General features: G+C 43.1%; 1 protein-coding gene across 3 annotated transcripts in view; it reads right to left on the bottom strand.

Moving 5' to 3' along the window:
* LOC122539698 (receptor tyrosine-protein kinase erbB-2-like) overlaps nt 1-8,368 on the bottom strand; it is a 46,448-nt gene extending 38,080 nt beyond the window's left edge. For 2 of the 3 annotated variants that reach the window (XM_043674694.1, XM_043674693.1), the window contains exons 1-8: nt 6,920-7,071; nt 6,014-6,197; nt 4,045-4,182; nt 3,836-3,901; nt 3,350-3,468; nt 2,039-2,180; nt 1,754-1,870; nt 1,155-1,281 (exon numbers count right to left, since the gene is read on the bottom strand). In XM_043674694.1, coding sequence (XP_043530629.1) covers nt 1,155-1,281; nt 1,754-1,870; nt 2,039-2,180; nt 3,350-3,468; nt 3,836-3,901; nt 4,045-4,182; nt 6,014-6,197; nt 6,920-7,054 — 1,028 coding nt within the window. In that variant the 5' untranslated portion in view covers nt 7,055-7,071. Of the gene's footprint in view, nt 1-1,154; nt 1,282-1,753; nt 1,871-2,038; nt 2,181-3,349; nt 3,469-3,835; nt 3,902-4,044; nt 4,183-6,013; nt 6,198-6,919; nt 7,072-8,351 lie in introns of those variants that run through there. The other variant, XM_043674695.1, reaches the window with a different exon arrangement.
* Between the last annotated feature and the right edge of the window lie 14,573 nt (nt 8,369-22,941).

Genomic DNA, 22,941 nt, shown 5'->3' with positions numbered 1-22,941 from the left:
CTTCGACCGGTTAGCCGGTTTTCTATCCAATTGGCCAAATTTCCCTCTATCCCCTGCCTCCTGACTTTCCGCATAAGCCTACCATGGGGAACCTTATCAAATGCCTTACTAAAATCCATGTATACTACATCCACTGCTCTACCCTCGTCCACATGCTTGGTCACTTCCTCAAAGAATTCAATAAGACTTGTAAGGCAAGACCTACCCTTCACAAATCCGTGCTGGCTGTCCCTAATCAAGCAGTGTTTTTCCAGATACTCATAAATCCTATCCCTCAGTACCCTTTCCATTACCGAAGTAAGACTATATAAGGCACATTTATTGTTATCATTGCAGAGATTAGAGTGGACATTTGGTGCACTGACAGTGACATCCGAAGCACCTCTTCCAGCCAGACTTGAAGCTGGGAGTCAGTCCTGATGGGTGGTTCCTGGTCTCTTTCAGAGAGAGTGTGCAAATTGTATGAAGCCAAGTGTGGGAGGAGATTAGAAGTTACATTTTCAGATGGCCTTGGTACACACTGGTAAATCACAGTGGAAAATATTTTCTGCTGCACGTTTAGTTTAACTCAAATTATGCAGGCTCTGGAAGATTCACGAGAATGGTCCCAGGAATGAAAAGCTTATCATGCAAGGAACATTTGAGAACTCTGGGCATATACTTGATAGAGTTTAGAAGGATGAGAGGGGATTTAATTGAAACATACAGAATACTGAATGGCCTGGACAGAATAGGTGTTGGGAAGATGTTTCCATTGGTCAGAGAGATTAGGACCTGAGGGCACAGCCTTAGAGTAAAGGGAAAACCTTTTAGAATAGAGATAAGGAGAAACTTCTTCAGCTAGACAGTGGTGAATCTATGGAATTCATTGCCAAAGAAGGCTGTGGAGGCCAGGTCATTAAGTATATTTAAGATAGAGATAGATAGGTTCTTGAGTATTAAGGGGATCCACGCGGGACAAAGGAGTTGAGAAAATTATCAGCCATGATTGAATGACGGAGCAGACTCAAAAGGCTGAATGGCCTAATTTCTGCTCCTCTGTCTTATGGTCTAAGATCTACCCTAGAAATGGACAGTGTGTCCAAGCAGCTTGTTATCAAGGGAGCAGGGTGGAATCAGAGGAAGGATCAGGGGTGACAATGGGAAACACTCACCCATAGAAAGTCTTATTAAGAAAAATCAAGCTTCCAAAGATCTTGGTGCAGCCAGTGAAGGAATCGATGTTGTTCGAGTTCACAGCCCGCACTCCCTTCCAGCTGTTTACACCCAAACCATTACACACTACAAGGCAAGACAACTTAGTGAAAAATATGAAAAGAGTAACCAGTACCAAACAACTTCAAACACAGAACATATTTGTTTTATCTAGAAAAATCCAAGTCATTAACTCAAAAGAGAGCTTATTCATACAACTGTTAAACTGATTCTAGTACACAGCCAGCCAATTGGAGATTGCAACAGAAATCAGGTTTCTTCTCTGACTTTCTAGTTTCTCAATAAAGCGGAGTGATCATTCCCAATCTGACTCTGCATATTGACTGTAGGGTAGAATGCAAACCCCATATCTCAGATTCATCTTCAGCAGACTGTCATTAAACTTGGGTCCACTTCACACATGTCACTAACAAGATCAGAGTCACTGTCCTTAGATTCAACCACACCTAGCAGAAATGGGTAAACCATGAGGACTATCTCACCAATCCCATCCAAACAGAAACTGTTAACTGCTCGCCTCAGCAAATGTGATACTGACCTTTGGGACAGGGGGGACTACACCCCTCACATTTCTGTTCACCTCCTCTGTTCACTTCCCTGGTGTTGTTTGGACAGTTCAGAGTGCACGAGCCCACATTGGTCGCTAAGTAATTATCTGTGAGTGAACATGAACAGCAAAATGTTGCCAGGAAGATAGGGAAAAGAGAGGGAAGAGGAGATATATTACAACAGGATCAAAGATAAATTTGAGAGGAATAAAGAAGGAATTAAAAACTTAAAATTAAAGTATTAATAAAGTAGGAAAGTTGCAACAGGAACTTACGTGGGCACTTTTTGACACAGCTGGCTCCAAAGATGTATTTCCCATCAGGATTGCGCTCCAGATGGTATTTATGAGATGTGTAGATGTAGAGAGGTGGACAGTCCCCCCGACATGTTCCACCATTGCTGAAATAGTGACAGGCCTGGAAGAGAAGAACAGAATCAGATTAGCTGCACACCTGAAACACTCTAACCCAAGACCTGGAGCTAGTGCTGTGCAAAGCACCCAGGACAGGGTCACAGGGTTAAAGAGACAGGAATTATCCAGAAAGTTATGTTATTAACTTACTGCACACAACTCCCCCTTCTGAGGCAAAGCCTATGGTATAGCAGAGACCAAGACTGAGCCATCTGGAAGACAAGAGCTCCACCTCTGATGTTCACAAGAATATCCCTTGGGGCCTCTCTGCAGGCGACCCCCACCCACCCATCCATCCAACACTACCCACCTCCTCTTCACCATAATTATTTGTGAGCATACAAAACACTGTTAAACGGATGAAATACCCTTTTTTTCTGGGATAAAAATGGTTGTGGACAGGAAATGGAAGCTCATATTGTGAGCTATCAAACTGTTAATCAGTCTGTGGATGCTTACACAGCTCCTCCAGGGAAGAAAGTGATGCTATGAAAACACCATACCTCTCATTGAGACATATGAGATGCTTAAGAGACTCTATTGCTGGAACAGCACAGCAGGTCAGGCAGCATCAAGGGAACAGGAGATTCGACGTTTCGGGCACAGGCCCTTCTCCATTCCTGAAGAAGGGCCTGTGCCCGAAACGTCGAATCTCCTGTTCCCTGGATGCTGCCTGACCTGCTGTGCTGTTCCAGCAATAAAGTTTCAACTTTGATCTCCAGCATCTGCAGACCTCACTTTCTCCTCCATGCTTAAGAGACTCGACAGGGTAAATGCTGAGAGGATGTTTCCCCCTCATGGTAGAGTCTAGGACCAGAAGGCAGAGTGTCATGATAAAGGGATGCAAATTTAAGACAGAAATGAAGAAGAATTTCTTCTCTTAGAGGGTTGTGTCTCTTTGGAACTCCTGGTCACAGAAAGCTATGGGGGCAGAGTATGTATATTTCAGAGTGAAATAGATAGACTCTTGATCAGTACAGGAATCAGAGTTAGGGGAAAGGGCAAGAAAGGGGATGTGAGGAATGGCAAATCAGCCAAGATCCTATTGAATGATACAGCAGGCTGAAAGGGCCAAAAGACCTACTCCTGCTTCTTACAGTGCCCTGGAAGAATCCAAACTTCTGCTTAATTTTATCTACTGTTAATAAATATGATCTCTGGGTGTGCACTTACCAGGCAGTCAGTGTCTTTCGGTCCAGTGCAGCCTGCGGCACACTGGCTGTGGCAGCAATCAGTTGGGTCTCGTCCTTTACATCGAGACAGACACTCAGGAGCACAAATCTTCCGAGTCACTGAAACACAGAAATGTTAAGTCTGCAAGGCACCAACCATGTTAAAGAAGCAAATTCAAAATGAACTCTACAAACAGACTTAGGCACAAATGCATAACAGGGCCAAATGCATAACCATAAATGGGTATCTCACCAGTTCCCCCTTCCACATCAACCCCAGCAACATTAGCAAACCCAATCCTGGGAGAAATGTCTTTCTCCACCCTGGAATTTCGCATCAATAATCTCTATAAGAAGGTCAACAATAGCCATTCACACAGTCAATTTGAAGTTGGAACATATCGAAAATTACTGGACCACAAAGTGCTAAAGAAACCAGAATTGTAATGTGATAGGTATAGAAACAATCCACTGGACAGTCACTCACATATCTGGCAATATTCAGGACCTGAGCCCCAGCATGATCCTGACTCACAGTAGCTACAGTTAACACCTGAGGGAGAAAGATAGACAGAGATAGCATTAAATAACAATGAGACAGTGATCATAGTACCCATAGCCCTAAGTAATAGCTCCAACATCAAATACATTCGTTAGGGAGATGTGAATTCTCTCCATTTCACCAGATATACTCACATTCTACTGTCCGGTTAAAGTCCACTGATCCTACAAAAGGATACATGTTGTTCTTGTCCTGAATATCATCCCATTGGATGGTCTCTTGGTAACAGAGCCAGGGATTATCACTGATCCGAATATTCCCCACCAGGATTTCTGTCAAACACACACTTATATTATCAATTGTTCCATAGGATTACCCTAACTCCCCCTACCTTTTGGTGAAGTGCAAAACATAAGTCACTAAGTTCAGCAAAATTGCTAGTTGCGCAGACTGTCTTTCCTGCATACTTCAGGTGAGAATATTTTCAGCATTTTATACCCATTCCAATGTGTCTTTGAGGAGATGATAACAAGCAATATATGACAGAGGGTTTGTCCACCCATTTCAGAAAATGGGAATATGTTCAGACTTAAGCACTATAAGGCTAATTCAGTTTACAAATCCATGGCCAGCACTCTTCCAAATTTCAGTTCCCAGTCCCACACATCCCTGCACCCTCCTCTCAATTCTGAGATCAAAGGTGCCATGAACCAGCCTCATGGTCCCAGTCAGAGTCAGGCTCAAAGGGAACCTCCGTTTGAATTGTGAACCAATCAATGAGTTGGTTCTGCAACCTCATCAGGGTTGGCTTCATGACACACTCAAGACAGTGGAATTTATAAAAGATTCACTGCACTCTGTCTTATTTGAATCACTTACTCAGTATCTCAATACTATGGTAACCTCGGCAATCTTGGTCTCCTAAACTTTGTCAGGATCTAATCACAGTTTCTTTGCCTCCTTTCCTCCTCCTTTCAGTTTGTTGATCTACTGCTGCCAGCAGACCCTGTTGGATTTTTTCACCGTTTTTTATTCTAGCTTTGTTATTCACAAGTGAAACATCTAACTCATGTGAAAAGAACCCTTGCCAGGTTGACAGAATGGAAATCCCCAACTGAGAATAAAATTATAACTCAAAGTTCCACCCAGCATTTCTTCCAAGATACAGAAGAGTTTTTTTTTCCAAAATTCACTTATGGGACATGGGGATTGCTGGTCAGGCCAGCATTTATTACCAGTCCCTAGTTGCCTTTGAAAAGGTGTTGGTGAGCTGCCTTCATGAATTGCTACAGTCTGTGCGCTGTAGGTAGGTCCAAAACGTCTTAAGGATTTCCAGGATTCTCACCCAGGGACACTGAAGGAATGTTGAATTGCTGCAAATGCACCAGTCTTATCAGGGTGCTGGGTTCTCCCATCCTTGGGAATGGGGTTATTAATGGAGCCTCCTCCTCCCGTGAAGTGCTGAACTGTTTACCACCATTCACAATTGGATATGGCAGAACTTCCAACCTTTGATCTAATCCATTAGTTGTGGGATTGTTTAGCTCTAATCTATCACTTGCTGCTTGGCATGCAAGTCACACTGTTTGGTAGCTTCATCAGTTGACACCAAGTTACTTCTAGGTACTGGTCCTGGCATGCCCTCCAGTCAAAGGGCAGTCTCATCCCCATTGTTCAATCAAGGTCAAGGTCGGTAGGGTTGACTGAACTGGGCCCAAATCCCCCTGATTGAGGCTTAGCCTGGGAATGGTATGAAGCTGCTGTTGGTTCATGGCTCGTCAGTATGATGTCTTCAGAGTCAAGTCGCTTGCGAATGCAGCCCAAAGTTGGTGGTAAACTCCTTTTAAGGCTAAATGTTAGCACGAGACTGATAGTCAGCAAGTACCATAAGGGAAAGTTTAAAAGAACTTTGAAAAGAAGACTGTTATGCATTCCGTAAATTCCTGGGATAGCTCAGCCCATTTTCTGATCATTACTGGCACAGACAAGAAAGCTTCTGAAATCTGTTCTTGAGTTATTTGGGGATTGCTGACTTGCTATAAATCAACTCTTCTATTATGGATCCCAAATCTGGGTCGTTGTCAGAACTGGGGCAGTAGGGATTAGTTTACAGAACCAAGAGAGTGAAGAACTGAAGCCAACAGATTGTACAAAGACTCTGACCTGTCAGACTTTTCATACGAAGTTCTCGGAGACCGGCACCAGTCGAGTTAAAATTAGACAGGACGGCCAGTGCAAACTGACCCTCATACAACTGGCTTCCTCGTATGATGCGTAGATTTTCTAGAGGAATGTAGTCGACTGCATTGTGTGCTATTAAAACATAACCTTGGACTTCTTGAATATTCTGCACAAAACAAAAAAGCAAAAAATTAAATAGCTGGAACTTGTAACAAGTAGAGAGTTCATCAATAGACAGACCCCATCACTATTAGAGAGTTTAGGAGTTGCATATCAAGACAGCAGAAAAGCCAGGATTCTACACCTGTTCTACACAGATCGCTGCCTTGACTCCGGAGTACAATTCAGTGCTTCCTGCTTATCTTTGCCCTTGATCAGAAACCCAGCAATTCCACCAAAAGCATGATTGATTCACTGTCTTGGTCACTTTAGTAGACCATGAATAAAAAAAGGAAATCCCACACTTGGAAGGAGTGAGCCTGAGTCCCAAAGTGTAAAGCCCTGTCCTGAATGAGAGGAAATTCTGGGGAGGTGGTGTGCTACATCCCAAATAGGAGCAAGCTTCAAGGAGCAGGAACGGAGCCACATTGAAATGAGCCATGGCCCACCCTAATTCTTTGCTGAGTTGTCCTCAGTTAGTCAACACAATATGTCGTCAAGTGCCTTTGATCTACAGGAAAGGGAAATAAACCAGCTCATGCTAAATCTAGTGACTGCAGTGAAGAATTGCTAATAAAGACAGAAGTGTCAGGGTAAAGGTATGGAATTAACACATTGGAAAATCCAAGACAGTGGGAATACAGACTTGGACTGGACCCAGTAACTATGAACTGATTTACTTTTTTCCCCAAACAAAGAAACCTGCATACACTCTTATTTCTAAGTTACCTGTAGAAAGGATAGGTTGAGGTTCCCTGTAAGGTACGTGATCTCTAGGTTGCCCTGGACCTCACGGCAGTTCTCATATTGTTTGCGCAGTGTGTAGTAATGGTTCTCTAAGCTGAACGACAACTCCAATTTCATGTCTGTCCCAGGACAAACTGAAGACAATAGGGAGAGAATAGAGGCATGAATTAGATTAGTGTCAAATCTACTGCACAGCTTTCACTGTGACACTTGTATACCTCTCATCGTAACACGGGTCTACCCACTGATATGCCCTTCCCTATACACTGATGTTTTGACCCTCAGATTGCTGAATTTGCAGCTATCATTATACACAGTCATAGGTTGCTTTTCTCAAAAAAGGCTAGATTTTAACTTGAATTTGGCAGCAGTGCTTCTCACTTACCCTGGGAGATGGAGAGCTGACCTAAGGTGAGGTCTCTGCACAGTAGCACCAGAGGGACAACACCAGCCCAGAAAGTAACTGTTTGAGCAAACATCACAGAAGCTGCAGAGATACTGAAAGTATAGTCTGAGGCAGCAAAACTGGCTTCCTGCTCTCTAGATCCCACTGCTATATCTGCAGTAAACATCATCTCAGGTCAGCCCAGGACAGGAGGTAACCTTCCATACCCAAGCCATTAGTGGACCAACTGGGTTATTCCTTCCTGGATATGGATACAGACAGAAGGAAAGCTCAATGAGACTCCTTCCGCCAGCCTGTCACTGACACCTGATAGACACATTCTATACTTAAAGCATCTGTTGAAAGGACCAATTAATTCCGGTGCATCAGGTGTCCCGAGCCAAAAAGGAGCTCCACACTTCAACCCCAAAGTCAGTGACACTCTCCATCACACAAGGGAGAGTGAGAGCTGACAGCAGACACAACAAATAAGGCAACAGTAAGGATGTGTCAAAAATGAAGGAGCAGCAATGACAGGGTGAAAGAATAGGAGGAAAGGGAACTCCAGGAACTGAAATGTGTTGAATGGCCTACTTCTGGTCCTGCGAGATATGGCCTAATTGTGGGGTATTTATACTCAAATAACAATCTTTTGATCCTGTGAAAAGGATTATAAAAACCTGTACTGCACTTGCAAGCCAGTGTAAGGGAATTGCCAACTCCCCTGACCCAGGGTAATAATACACTGCCCAAAATGTTAATGAATGCTGTGCTGACATTAACAGCCAATTGGAATCCCCATTCCATTGCTGTTCCCACAAAGCCTGTCTGATTATATTACACACTAAATCAGCAGTGCTTTAAAGAGAACCCAACTGCCTCTCCGATCACTTCCTGCTTGTCTAATTCAGCTTCTGCTGACCGACATATAGCGCCCCAAATAAATCACATTTTTTGACAGATCAGAGTTAGGATATTCACTGTGCAACTGTACAGAGTCAGTATTTACTCAGGTGAAGTGTTACTCACTGTGCAACTGGGCAGAGTCAGTGTTTGTTCAACTTGCAGAAGATTCTGGATAGAGAATCACTCATTTGATATTTATCTGATACTTGCAATCTGGGAGTTTAATACAAGTAATGTTAAGATGTTGAGACGAGATCTCCAATTCCCAAATCAGTACTCTGACAACACTAGCTTGGGGTTAATAAAGTCCTGTTAGCCCTAAATGTACAGGTTTGGGGAGGGTGAAGGTTAATTCATCACCAAGGGAATCCATCTCTTCCTCTGGAAACAGCTTCCTTTCTCTGAGTTGGGAGAGTTTGTAACATCTGAACTTAATTGTGACTATCAGTTCAAATCCAACAAGTGCCAGACACATTCCCCACCCTGGTCCAAACACTTGAAATCCAGGATTCAAAAATGTTAGAACAACTGTCCTGTTCACACAATGATACATCAGACAGCATTGATTCATGCCTAACAGACTTTGTTCACATTTGTTCAAGTGCGTTACACATCTGATTCAGACCAGAAGTACCTCAGCTGGTATAGGACTGACCCCAAGGCAACCAGATGAGAAAGGATTTAAATTGAGTACAAGAGGTGGGCGGGGGAGGGGGGGGCAACAAATATGAAGAAAGGTTGCTGCGCAGTTGGAATTCAGTCTGCTCACAATCTACTTCAGCAGCCTGAGTGGTGTGGAGTCAGGCTGGGTCCTCATCACAATCCATTCATCTGAGCTGCCTGCATCTGTGCCCTGACTCTCAGCTCAGGTCACACAAGGCATGACAAATACGTTAGGAATGTGCTAAAAAAGAGAGTTTCCTGCCAAGGTCTGTCGGGTGAGGTGGCTCACTCTCACTATTAGCTCTGCAGCTTTTAAAATTGGCTTGAAAACAGGTAAATCATTGTTTGATAACACCCCCACCAAACTGTGGGCCTGGATTACCATGGTGATGGCATCCGCCTCCATGGTGAATTTACAGGGATGGAGCATGGCAGCTATGATTTCACCCAATAACACATCTCACTGACTCCCCAAAAATATCCTCTCACTTATTCAAGAACACCCAAACATCCTTGCTCCCAGAAAACAACTCTGAAGCCTGCTTCCTCAAATTAACCTTGCCTGTCCAAAAATGTTTCCCAAGCTACCAATGCCACAAAAATATCAGACGCAATATCTGCTCGCAATTCTAATACTGCCCAGAAATAGTTCACCAATCAACCACTGCATTAAATTGAAAATACTTTCTGCCCGTCAAACAGCCAATCACATATTCTCTGGGTTTTGTTTTAAACTGTAACAAAGTCAAAGGAGTCATACAGCACAGAAACAAACCCTTTGACCCAACTTGTCCATACCAACCAGATACCCTAAATTAACCTAGTCCCATTTGCCAGCATTTGGCCCATATTCCTCTAAACCATTCTTATTGATATACCCATCCAGAATCCTTTTAAATGCTGTAATTATACCATCCTCCATGACTTCCTCTAGCAGTGCATTCCATATACACACCACCCTCCAAACATTGCCCCTTAGGTCCCTTTTAAATCTTCCTCCTCACACCTCAAACCAAAGCCCTCTAAGTCTTGGACTCTGCTAACTTGGGAAAAAGACCATAGCTATTCACCTTATCCATACCCCTCATGATTTTATAAACTTCTATAAGGTCTCCCCTCAGCCTCTGACACAGCACGGAAAATAGCGCCAGTCTATTCAGCCTCTCTCTATAGCTCAAACCCACCAATCCAGTAATATCCTTGTAAATCCTTTCTGAACCCTTTCAAATTTAACAACAACTTTCCTATAGCAGGGAGACCAGAATTGAAAGCAGTATTCCAAAAGTGGGCTAACGAATATCCTGAACAGCCATAACATGACATCTCAACTCCTACATTCAATGCAATGACCAATAAAGGCAAGTATACCAAACCCCTTCTTCGCTACCCTCCTGTCTACCTGTGATTTGACCTTCAAGAAACTATGAACATGTGCCCCAAGGTCTCTTTTTTCGCCACACACCTCAGGATCCTATCAAATTGCAGCACCTCACTTTTATCTAATTTAGACTCAATCTGCTATTCCACGGTCATCAGCCCATCTGATCAAAGTCCTGTCATATTCTGAGATAACCTTCTTCACAGTCTACATCATCAATTTTAGTGTCATCTACAGATTTAATAACCATTCTCTGTATTCACATCCAAATCATTTATATAAATGACTAAAATTAAGGGAACCAGCACCGATCCTTGTGGCACACCACTGGTCACAAGTCTTCAGTCCTCCATATTTTTCAATTTGACATTTTAGATACTGGAAGCAGATTTAAGAGTATGGGACGAATTGGATATATCTTTCAAACACTGAACACAAGTATAATGGGTTGAATGGTTTCCTGCAGTGCAAAATTCTGACTCCAAGAATCTATCAATCCTTCTAATTAGCCTCACAGTAGTACAATGGGATCTTGATCAGAGAGGCATATGGGCCAAGGACAGGCAGATGGAGTTAACTTAGCTCAATGTGAGGTGCTCCATTTTGGTAATGCAAATCAGTGCAGGACTTATACACTTAATGGTAAGGTCCTGGCGAGCATTGTTGAATAAAGAGACCTAGATTAACTTTGGATATCTGGTCGGCATGGACTAGTTAGACGAAAGTGTCTGTTGGTGCGCTGTATACGTCTATGACATATGAGACTGTTGATGGCCCACAGCACCTCATGGGTGTCCAGCCTTGAATTGTTAGATCTGTTCAAAATCTGCCCCGTTAGTACAGGGATAGTGTCACAAAATACCATGGAGGCACTTATTTTCAATGTGGAGGTGGGACTTTGTCTCCACAAGGACTGTGTGGTGGTTATTCTTACCAATACGGTCACGGACAGCCACATATATGATAGACAAATCGGTAAGGATGAGCTCAAGTATGTTTTTCCATCTTGTTGGTTCGCTCACCACCTGCTGCAGACCCAATCCAGCAGGTGTGCGCTTTAGGACCTGACCAATTCGATCAGTAGTGCTGTTGCCAAGCCACTCTTGGTGGCGAACATTGAAATCCCCCATCCAGAGAACATTTTGCACCCTTGCCACCCTCAGTACTTCCTCTAAGCTTTGTCCAACATGGAGGAGGGCTGTTTCACCAGTTGAGGGAGGACAGTACTTGGTAATCAGGTTTCCTCATCCACGTTTAACCTAAAACCATGAGACTTTATGAGGTTTTGAGTCAATGTTGAGGACTACCAGGGGTAACTCTCTCCCAATTGTACATCATTTCTGCTGCATCTGTCCTGCTGGTGGGACAGACCACATTCAGGGATTGTGATGGTTACATCTGGAATATTGCAAGGCAGATTCCGTGAGTTTTTCTGTCAGGCTTTTGCTTGACTAGTCTGAGACAGCTCTTCCAATTTTGGGAAATTGCAGTCTCAACTCCTCACTACACCCCATAACTCCTCACTACACCCCATAACTCTCCACTCCCATATGCAATCAAAACTTTATACAACTTGTGCTTGAATAAATTTGAAGCCTCTGCTTCTGATGAAGAGACATCCATATAATCCACTGACAGAAAAAAATATCATTGTCTTAAAAGACAACCTCTTTCTTTTAAACCACATCCCTCAAGGTTTAGTCTTCCCCACAAAGTGGAGAAATCACCTCATTCTTCTTCTAAATTCCAATCGATAATTCCAACTTGTTCAACCTTTCTTCACAAGTGCTTTATCCCAGAATAAGTGAAGTCAACTGTCTCTGCACAGCTTCAGAGATGATAAATCCATAGCTCAAGAGCAGAAGCAGGTCATTAAGCCCATCAAATTTGCTCCACTATTCAATGAGATCATGGTTGATCAGATGATCCTCAACTTCATCTTTCTGCCTTTTCCCCATAACCCTTTATTGCATTACTGATCAAAATTGGTCTATCTCAATCTTGAACTTTCTGAATGACCCATCCTCAACAGCCCTCTGGGGTAACAAATTCCACAGATTCACCAACCTTATACGAAACTCCTCCTCATATTTGTCTTAAATGGTCAAGTCTATGCCCTCTGGTCCCAGCCCACAAGAAAAAGACCTCTCTGCATCTACACTGTCAAGTCTCCAAACAATCTTATATATTTGAATAAGGTTGCCTCTCATTCTTCTAAAGTCATTTTCTTTTCAAATAAAGGGGAGACCAAAACTGTACATAACACTTCAAGTGGTGTCTCACCAATGTCCTAAATGGTTACAGTAAATTTCCCCATTTTGAAATTCCAGCCCCCTTTCCATTAAGGGCAACATTCATTCCACAGTCTCCCACAATTCTGTTGCGTTTGGGAGTCTCTCAATTCCATAAATTATTCATTCACAATCAGTTGCCAAACTGAATAACTGAGACAGGGACAGACCATCTATGGGTGGCTCTGTAAAACCCCAGACTTCAATAAATCCAGAATCTCAGCATAAGTCAGCAGGTACACTGCTATTGTTTAGATTTGCTTCCTGCTGTTTATCTTCCCAAGAATATAAGCAGCAACTTTGCTGATGAAGTCAGCTAATTACCACAATCTCCTTGGCCCTCCCATTTTACTACTTCAGTGGATCAACGTAACACGGCATCGAGGCCAGTACACTCTAATGATTCCCTGAGCTCTGTAACCAAGACCTCTCTGCTTGTGATATATTCAATAATTGCAGTAAGAGTTGGGTGGAGATGCAAGACAACACAGGCAACAAAATCTTCATTGGCAGAGCAAGTCCAAGAAGATGGTGCATCTCACCAGGTGTAAAATCTGATATTAGCTATATTGGCAAGGTGGTCCTATGTACTGTGGTTCAACACGTCACTGTTGTCTGACCTCCAGACTGTCAAGATCATATGGAGAATAATGGTGCCCCAAGAAATCCAATGAGGTTACATGTAAGCTTCGACTAGGAATCACAACCAGAGAAAATTTACAACCAGTTGTAACTTGGGATTCAACAAGAGGACCAAACGAATGCTCGTGTCCTTCTTGAATTTGAGTCCACAAATATTCAGGTAAAACAGCAACAAATCAATTTTGACAGGCTGGACTCTGGGTCCAGATGTTTTAAAACTGTCTATCTGCCAGATTGGATTTCTCCACTTTCAAATGGTGAACATGCTAGGGAGGACAAAGAAATCATGTTAAGAAACTCTTTGAAGCTTTCCTTGAGCATGGTAACATTGATATTAACAAATGGGAGGAGATTGTCATCGGTCATTTAAAATGTCACCAACATGACCATCAAGCTACATCACTTTTTGACTCATAAGGCAAAGCAAAGGCATAAAAGCAAACAAATCCTGCACTCCAGATTCCATTGCTTTGTGGGATATCCAGATCCATATGCCCAAAGGTCTGCAGGTGAACAATCAGTCTCTTCAGTCACTTGAAGATCTAACAGCACCCTGAGTAGTCCTTAAGTTAAAGAACAACTGACATTTTCATTGTGTCCATCAGTGAGGTTCATCATCTCAAACCATAGGTAGGTCAGGTCTAAGCTTTTCAGAATTTCCAATAACTTGTCATAATACAGCATTTGTATTGAGAGTATGGTGTGCAGCCTGAAGGGTTCAATCCACAGGCACCTTCAACTTGGTCTACTATAAGTTGGGAGGAAGAGAAATCAGAACATTCCATTAAAACCTAAACATATGCAAATACAGAAACCAGACTCTTCCTGTTACATCAGCTCCCATATTCTCAAATTGCAACCTCCACAAAATTCAGGCACCCAAATAAAGTGAAAGACCAAATAGAGTTTACACTTCTCACGCCAACAGCTATGTTTGCTGTTATTTTGTATTAAGTCAATAGACCATATCACAAATTTCTAGGAATTAGCTAAGTTCAGACAGGGAGACTGAGTATGTCAGTTCACATTCTGCACACCAATATTGTTTGATCCAGGGCTGTGCAAAGACACCAATAGGCGCACAAACAGTCAGTGCACTGTATGCAAAAAGTAATCAGTATGGAAGGTAAATGCCTGTTTTGGAAGGTGGAGTAACACAGGTTGAGGTCAGACTGTTCTGGGAGTGGCTGCTGTAACTGCATGCACTTTTGGCTCATGTTGGACTGAAATGTAAGACATCACTTACATTGATGGATAGGAAGAATTATGTTTCTCTTCCCGAAACTCACCAAATAAATCTCATCAAGAAGCAATGAACATAGACCGCTATGCAATAAATGTGGGGGAAAGGCACTTGCGACAGACATTTGATGTTTTTTTAAAATTTTCTAAACCTCAGAATTCTGAGACACTTTAGCAGAATTAATATAAGCCTAAACAAGCACCAACGCAGAGTCCTTGTCTTTGCCCAAATAACCCAGTGAACACAGACACCTCTCCATCTCAGTACTTCCTGACCCTGGGTGGCATTAGGTTTTGGTTGAAAAGGTCATTGCAGAAAGAGGTTTAATCCAAGGGATATGGGATCATTAATCTGGGAGCACATAGGCAAGGGGCTATTAATAAATATAGCGAGTTTTGAGAAGATTTGTAGCTCAGGTTGAGGTTCTGGATGTAGGTTTGCTCACTGAGCTGCCAGGTTCATTTCCAGACGTATTGTCACCCTACTAGGTAACATCTTCAGTGGGCCTCAGGCGAAGCAGTGTACATGGTTTCTGCTTTCTAATTATATGATTGGGTTTCTTTGGTTTGGTGATGTTATTTCCTGTGGTGAAGTCATTTCCTTTTCTTTCTCTCAGGGATGGTACATGGGGTCTAACTCGATGTGTTTGTTGATAGGAGTTCCGATTGGAATGCCATGCTTCTAGGAATTCTCATGTGTGTCTCTGTTTGGCTTGAAGTGTGTGGTAAGGCAATGGTCCACTTGCTTGACAATACTGTCCTTGCTGATGAAGTTAGTGGTGAAGTGTGGGGTAAGGCTTAGGTCCAGTAGCTTCTATCTTAGTGTCTTTGATGGTCTTCAGGAATCCCAAGAATTCCTTTGATGTAAGGAATGTTACATCAATGTTTACATCAGCCCTGTTTACATCAATCAACATTAACCTGGCCAAGGAAACACTGACTACACTATTAGAAGACCCAAAGACACATACACCAAACACCACTAACTTCTTCAGCAAGAACAGTATCATCACACTTCACCTTCAACAACAATACCTACAGACAAATCAACGGGACACCCATGGGATCTCCGATATCAGGGTTCTTAGCAGAGGCAGTAATGTAGAGACTCGAACAAACAGCTCTGCTAACCATCCAACCCAAGCTTTGGGTCCGCTACTTGGATGACACCTTTGTCATCACTAAACAAAATAAATTAGAGGAAACACTCAAGGCCATCAATAATACCCTTATTGGCATAAAATTCACTAAAGAGGAGGAAAACAACAACAAACTGCCAATCCTAGATGTCACAGTGGAGCGAACAGCCAACAGGCAACTTCAAACCAGCGTTTACAGGAAAACAACACATACAGACCAAATATTGAACGACAGAAGCAATCAACCCAACATCCACAAACGAAGCTGCATCAGAACATTAATTCAACGAGCCAACACACACTGCAGCACACAGGAACTACGCAGAGCAGAGGAAAATCACCTATACAGTGTATTCAAAAAGAATGGGTACCGAATGAACACAGTCCGCCGATTTCTCAGCAACAAACCCAAACAAACAAAATGCGTCCAGAAACCCTAGCCACGCTCCCTTACATAAAGACATCTTGGAAATGACTGCCAGACTACTCAGACCTCTTGGCATCATGGTAGCCCACAAACCCACCAACACACTAAAACAGCAGCTAATGAACTTGAAAGGGCCTATACAGACAACAAGCAAAACTAATGTCATTTTATAAAATACTGTGCAAGAACTATAACAACACTACATTGGACAAACAAGCAGAAAACTAGCCACCAGGATACATGAACACCAACTAGCCACAAAACAACATGACCCTCTCTCACTAGTATCCTTACATACAGATAAAGAAGGACAACACATCCATCTTGGGACAAGCCAAACAGAGAGACACACGAGAATTCCTAGAAGCATGGCATTCCATCAACTCTATCAACAAACACATCGTGTTAGACCCCATCTACCACCCCCTGAGAAAAAGAACAGGAAATTACTTCGCCACAGGAAATAACATCACCGACCCAAAGAAACCCAATCATATAAATAGAAAGCAGGAATCATGTACACTGCTTCACCCGAGGCCCACAGAAGATGTTACCTAGTAGGGTGACAAAATGTCTGGAAATGAACCTCCTAGCTCAGTGAGTAAACCTACATCCATTAATAACTATATGAGAGGCGAAGCGGACCATTTAGCCCCATGAGCCTGCTCCATCATTCAGTTAAATCATGGCTGAAATGTTTGTGTTTTGAATGTCACATTCTAATTGACAGCCAATAATCTTTGCTTTCCTGGCCTAATAAGAATTGAGCTCTGTCTTAATAATATTTACAGACCCAGCTTTCACCACCTTCTGAAGCAAAGTGTTCCAAAGTCAATTAACCATCAAAAGAAAGTCCTGAAAGGACCCCTAGTTTTAAAACAATGTCTCCTAATTCTAGACAACAATGCCCAATTATCCTGGGCTGACCCATGAAGACAAACATCTGTTTCACCACCACCTTGTCAGGATCTTATACACTTCGATCAAGTCACTCTTCACGACTAAAGAGGTTAACAGGTGGTTTAAAGGTTGGTGTGCGAGAAACGGATTCAAATTCATGGGAAATTGTCACTGGAGAAGCCAGGAGCTATTCCAAAAGCATGGGGTCCACCTGAATCATGCTGGGACCAGAGTCCTGGCAAATCACATGACCAGGACGGGAGTGATGACTTTAAAATAAAATTGCAAGGTCGGGCAGGGCGGGGGATGTTCAGTTGCATGGAAAATTCTTCCATAGTTTAAGAGGCAGGTAGGCTCAGCAGAAGTTATTAAAGTTTCCAGAACAAGAAAGAAGACAGAGAATACGGAAAGGGTCAGGAATAGAACATTAGGCACAGCAAATAAGAGGACAACTAAGAGAATCGGGGTGGTTAGCACAGGACTGAGAGGGTTAACTTAAACAAGTGTTATACCAAATAAGGTAAATGAGCTTGCAGCGCAGATTGAAACTGGCAGGTACAATGTTGTGGGTATCACAGAGACATGGTTGCAAGGGGACCAGCGCGAGGAACTAAATATCCAAGGATATATGTCCTATCAATAGGACAAGAAGATGGGCATAGTTGCTTTCTTAGTAAGAAATTGAATTAATTCAATAGCAAGAAATGATATAAAGTCAGAAGGCACAGAAGCTCTTGGGTAGAGATGAAGAATCGTTTCTTTGTGATAGTCATGATGTGGGGCAGAAAATAAATCAGGAGGTAAGAAAGGCACTATTATAATAATCATGGGAGACTTTAATATGCAGGTGCACGGGGAAAATCAGTTTGTTGTCGGCTCAAGAAAAGGAATTTGTGAAATGTGTCCGAGATGACATTTTTTGGAGCAGCTTCCAGTACAGCCCATTAGAGAAAGACAATTCTGAATATGGTGATGTGAGCTTAAGGTGACGGAACCCTAAGGGGCAGTGACAATAACACGACAGAATTCACCCAGCAATTTGAGAGGGAGAAACTGGAATCAGATCGAATGGTATTATAATTGAGCAAAGGTAACCACAAAACATGAGGAAGAAGCTGGATAGAGTTGATTGGAAGGGGCGCATAGCAGGGAAGATGTGGGTCAATGGCAGGAATTTCTGGGGGTAATTTGGGAGTCACAACAAAAAGTCATTCTGAGGAAGACACAACATGATGGGGCAACCATGGCTGACAAGGGAAGTCAGAGACAGCATAAAAGCAAAAGAAAAAGCATACATTGTGGTAAAGATTAATGCAAAGCCAGAAAATTGGGAAGCCCTTAAAAAGAAATAAAGTGGAGTAGTTAAAATAAGAGAGTAAACTAGCTCACAATATAAAAGATAAAGAGCTTTCTTTTGATATCTAAAAGATAAAGAGAAGCATGAGTCAACATTGGATCACGGAAAATGAGACTGGAGTAGCAGTAAGGGGGAGCAAAGTAGCAGCAGAGGAACAGAATAGGTGCTTTGCATCACTTTTCATAGTGCAAGAAACTAGCAGCATACCAGAACTTCAAGAGTCAAAGAGTCAAGGTGAGTGCAGTAGCCATCATTAAGGAGAGGATTCTGGCAAAGCAAAAAGCAAGACTACCACTTGGTGGCTCTGACCTCCATAATTATGAAGTGCTTCGAAAGGTTAGTCATGGCTCACATCAATGCTAGCCTCCCAATCTACCTTGAACCCTTGGAATTTGTCTACCAGTACAACAGGTACATGCAGATACCACTTCCCTAGCCCTACACCCATACCTAGAATATACCTAGATAATAAGGACATCTATGTCAGGCTTCTACTTATTGACTACAGCTCTGCCTTCAACACCATAGTGACCTAAGCCACTGATTCGCCCTCTGTAACTGGATCCTCAACTTGCTGACCCATAGACCACAATCAGTGAGGGTAGACAACTGCACCTCCTCTACGGTAATCCTCAGCACTGGTGCGCTGCAAGGTTGCATACTCAGTCCCCTACTGTACGCCTGTACATTCATGACTGTGTGGCCAAATTTCATCCAACTCCATCCATACGTTCACTGAAGACAGCATTTGTTAGAGAAAAAAAACTGCATCTGCTGGAATCCAAGATAAACAAGCAGGAGTCTGGGAGAACACAACAAGCCAGGCAACATCATGTGGTGGTGAAGTCGATGTTTCAGGAGTAACCCTTCCTCAGGACTGGAGGTGGGTGTAAGTGGGTGAGGGAGCAGGGTGATGAGGTGGGGATACGTGGAGTCGAAAAGTGTGGGGCTGGAAAAGCACAACCAATCAGGCAGCATCCAAGAAGCAAGACAATCGACATTTCGAGCATGAGGTCTTCATCAGGAAAGAGGGAGTGGCCCAAGGAGGCTGAGAGTTAAATGGGAGAGCAGATTGGGCCGGGGGGGAGGATCTGAGAATGTGATAGGTAGATGGAGGTAGGGGTGAAAGTGATAAGTCGGAGATGAGGGTGGAATGGATAAGTGGGAAGGAAAATGGAAAGGTATGACAGTTCAAGAGGGTGTGCCGAGTTGGAAGGTTGGATCTGGGATAAGGATCCACACGGGACCAATGTGGATTTCACCAGTCTCTTATTTTCCCTCCCCCCCCCCCCCCCTACCTTATCCCAGATCCACCCTTCCAACTTGGCACTGCACTCTTGAACTGTCCTACCTGTCCATCTTCCTTCCCACCTATCCGCTCCAACCTCCTCTCTGGCCTATCACCTTCACCCCCGACCTTTATCTGCCTATTGCATTCCCAGATACCTTCCACCCAAGCACCATCTCCCCTCCCATTTATCTCTCAGCCTCCTTGGGCCTCCCCCTCATTCCTGAAGAGCTCATACTCAAAACATAGACTCTCCTGCTCCTTGGATGCTGCCTTTCAACTCTAATCTCTTGCATCTGCAGTCCTCACTTTCTACTAGGACTGGGTGGAGACAAGTAGTGGGTACGATAAGGAGGGATAAATCCAATAGGTGGTTGAGAGGAATGGAAGGGAGGGGGAAGGGCTCGGATATCTAAATGGGGAAAAGCTTCAGAATTCTGAAGCATAAAGTGACTTGGAAGTTCTAGTTCAGAATTCTCATAAGGTTAACATAGGAGGTTCAGTTCGCAGTTAGGAAGGTAATGCAATGTTAGCATTCATTTCAAGAGAGCTAGATACAAGAGCAGGGATGTTCTACTGAGGCTGCATAAGGCCCTAGTCAGACCACATTTTGAAATACTGAGAGTACTTTTGGGCCCTGTATCTAAGGAGGTATGTGCTGGCATTGGAGGGGGTCCACAGGAATTTTACGAGAATGATCTCAGGAATGAAGTACTTTGAGCCATGAGGAGCAGGTGAGGACTCTGGATCTGTCCACATTGGAGTTTAGAAGGATATGGGGAACCTGATTGAAACTTACAGAATACTGAGAGGCCTGAATAGAGTGAACAAGCAGATGTTTCCACTAGTTGGAGAAACTAGACCCAAGAGCATAGCCTCACGACTGAAGAGATTACCCTTTAGAACTTTTTGAATTAGGATACCCTTTTTTGTGATGTGTACTGAAGTACAGTGAAAAGTTTTATAATGCCACTTCTCATAGCACCATCTTTGGTACAAAGTACCTAGGTACAAATCTTAGGTTCAAAATGAGGAATAAAAAAAAGGTAGTTGCATTATTTTACATTGATTCATAGTATATGCTAGAAACATGACAGTTGAAAGGATAGACATTACAATCAGATAAACAAATTACAAACAAACATTACAGTAGATCAACACAGGGGCTTCCATATGTGGTCTAACTGCCCACACCAGACCCCAGTCCAACAATTAGGTAAAAACAATGATTGCAGATGCTGGAAACCAGAGTCTAGATTAGAGTGGTGCTGGAAAAGCACAGCAGTTCAGGCAGCATCCAAGGAGCAGTAAATTTTTTCTTTCAGGGCAGAGGAAATGACCTTGGAGTTGCAATTGGAGAGGGACTCCCTGAGATTCTTGTAGAGAGAGGAGGAAAACTTCTTCAAGGCAGGCATCCTTGCAAGAGGATTCGCAGTAGGGTTAAAATCAACTAGGTAAAAACAATGACTGCAGATGCTGGAAACCAGAGTCTAAGATTAGAGTGGTGCTGGAAAAGCACAGCAGTTCAGGCAGCATCCTGATGAAGGGCTTTTGCCCGAAATGTCGACTTTACTGCTCCTCGGATGGTGCCTGAACTGCTGTGCTTTTCCAGCACCACTCTAATCTAGACCCCAGTCCAACAATTGTTCCTGCTTCACTCCAAGGCTCCACACTGGCTCTCTGCTGCTCCAATCTAAGTTTTCTCTGGGACCAGTTTCCCCATGCCAGCCTCCACTCCAGGACACACTTCCCAGCGCCGGCTTCCACTCTAGGACTCACTTCCTCGCACTGGCCTCCGCCCTGAGACTCGCTTTCCTGTGCCAGCCCCGGATTCATCTCCAAGGCTCACCAGCTCCTCCATTCCTCTCCAGTTAAGTTCAAGTCACAAACTGAAAACAAAAATGCAGAAAAGGAGGAAAAAGAGAAAAGAGAAAGAAAAAGAATAGGTGGAGCAGAGGAACTGAGATAAGGAGGAATTTCTTCAGCCAGAGAGGGCTATACAGGTCAACTTACTGAGTGTATTTAAGACAGATAGACAGGTTCTTGATTGGTAAAGGGATCAAGGGTTACAGGGAGAAGGCAGGAGAATGAGGTTGAGAAATATATCAGCCATAATCAAATGGTGGATTAGATTTGATGGGCCAAATGGCCTAATTCTTCTCCTATGTGGTATGGTCCAACCGTCCAGTAAAAACAAGCCCAGTATGTCTAACCTGTCTCTACAAGATAACCCACTCCTTCTAGGACTGCATCCATTACATTTGCATCCTTCCTTAAATAAGGAGATCAAAACGGAGTATGCAAGATGTGGTCTCACCAATGCCCTGTATAATTGACTCAGAATATCTTTAGCTGGATGCGTAATTCCTCTCGCAATAAACAATAGCATTCATTTAGCCTTACTGATAATGTGCTATACCTACATACTATTTTTTAGTCCATATAACATATCTAAATCTCTCTGCACCTCAGAATTCAGCAGGCTGTTTGTCTGGGAGGGACCAACATGGATGAGTAGATTGTTCAGCAAAGTGCGCAAGGACCGTGACAAAACAGTGGGGTGTGCCACAGGGATCAGCGCTGGTTCCACTGCTTTTAGTAATTTATTCAAATAATTTGACTATGAATATAGGAGGTATGGACAATTGGGGGTGCAGTAGACAATGAAGATTATCTCATTGTACAAGGGACCTTGATCAGATGGGCCAATGGGCTGAGGACTGGGAGATGGAGTTTAATTTAGAGAAATGTTAGGTGTTGTATTTTGGTAAGGCAAATCAGGGTAGGACTTATACACTTAATAGTAGGGTCCTGGTTTGGTATACTTACCTCCATTGATCAGAACATTGAGTCAAGGAGTTGGGATGTCATGTTGCGCTTATAGGACATTGGTACGGCCAATTTTATAATACTGCATACAATTCTGGTCATCCTTCTACAAGAAGGATGTTGTTAACTTGAGATGGTTCTGTCAGGACTGGAGGACTTCAGCTATAGGGAGAGGCTGAATAAGCAGGGGCTTTTCACCCAACTGTCAAAGATTGAGGGGTGACCTTATAGGAGTTTATAGAATTTGAGGGGCATGGATAGGATGAATAGCCAAACTCATTTCCTTAGGTGGGGAAGTGCAAACCTAGAGTGCATAGGTTTAAGATGAGAGGGGAAAGAATTAAAAAGGACCTGAGGGGTAACTTTTTCAATACAGAGGGTGGTACATGTATGGAACAAGGTGCCAGAGGAAATGAAGGCGGCTAGTACAATTACAACATTTAAAAGGGAGTTGGATGGGTATATGAATAGGAAGGGTTGAGGGATATGGGTCAAATGCTGGCAAATGGGACTAGATCAGATTGGGATGCCTGATTGGTGCAGATGAGTGCACGAAA

The sequence above is a fragment of the Chiloscyllium plagiosum genome, chromosome 33 (assembly GCF_004010195.1).
Source record: "Chiloscyllium plagiosum isolate BGI_BamShark_2017 chromosome 33, ASM401019v2, whole genome shotgun sequence".
Classification (NCBI taxonomy): domain Eukaryota; kingdom Metazoa; phylum Chordata; class Chondrichthyes; order Orectolobiformes; family Hemiscylliidae; genus Chiloscyllium; species Chiloscyllium plagiosum.
Note: the sequence above shows the minus strand (reverse complement) of the source record. Positions and strands in the feature narration are given on the sequence as shown.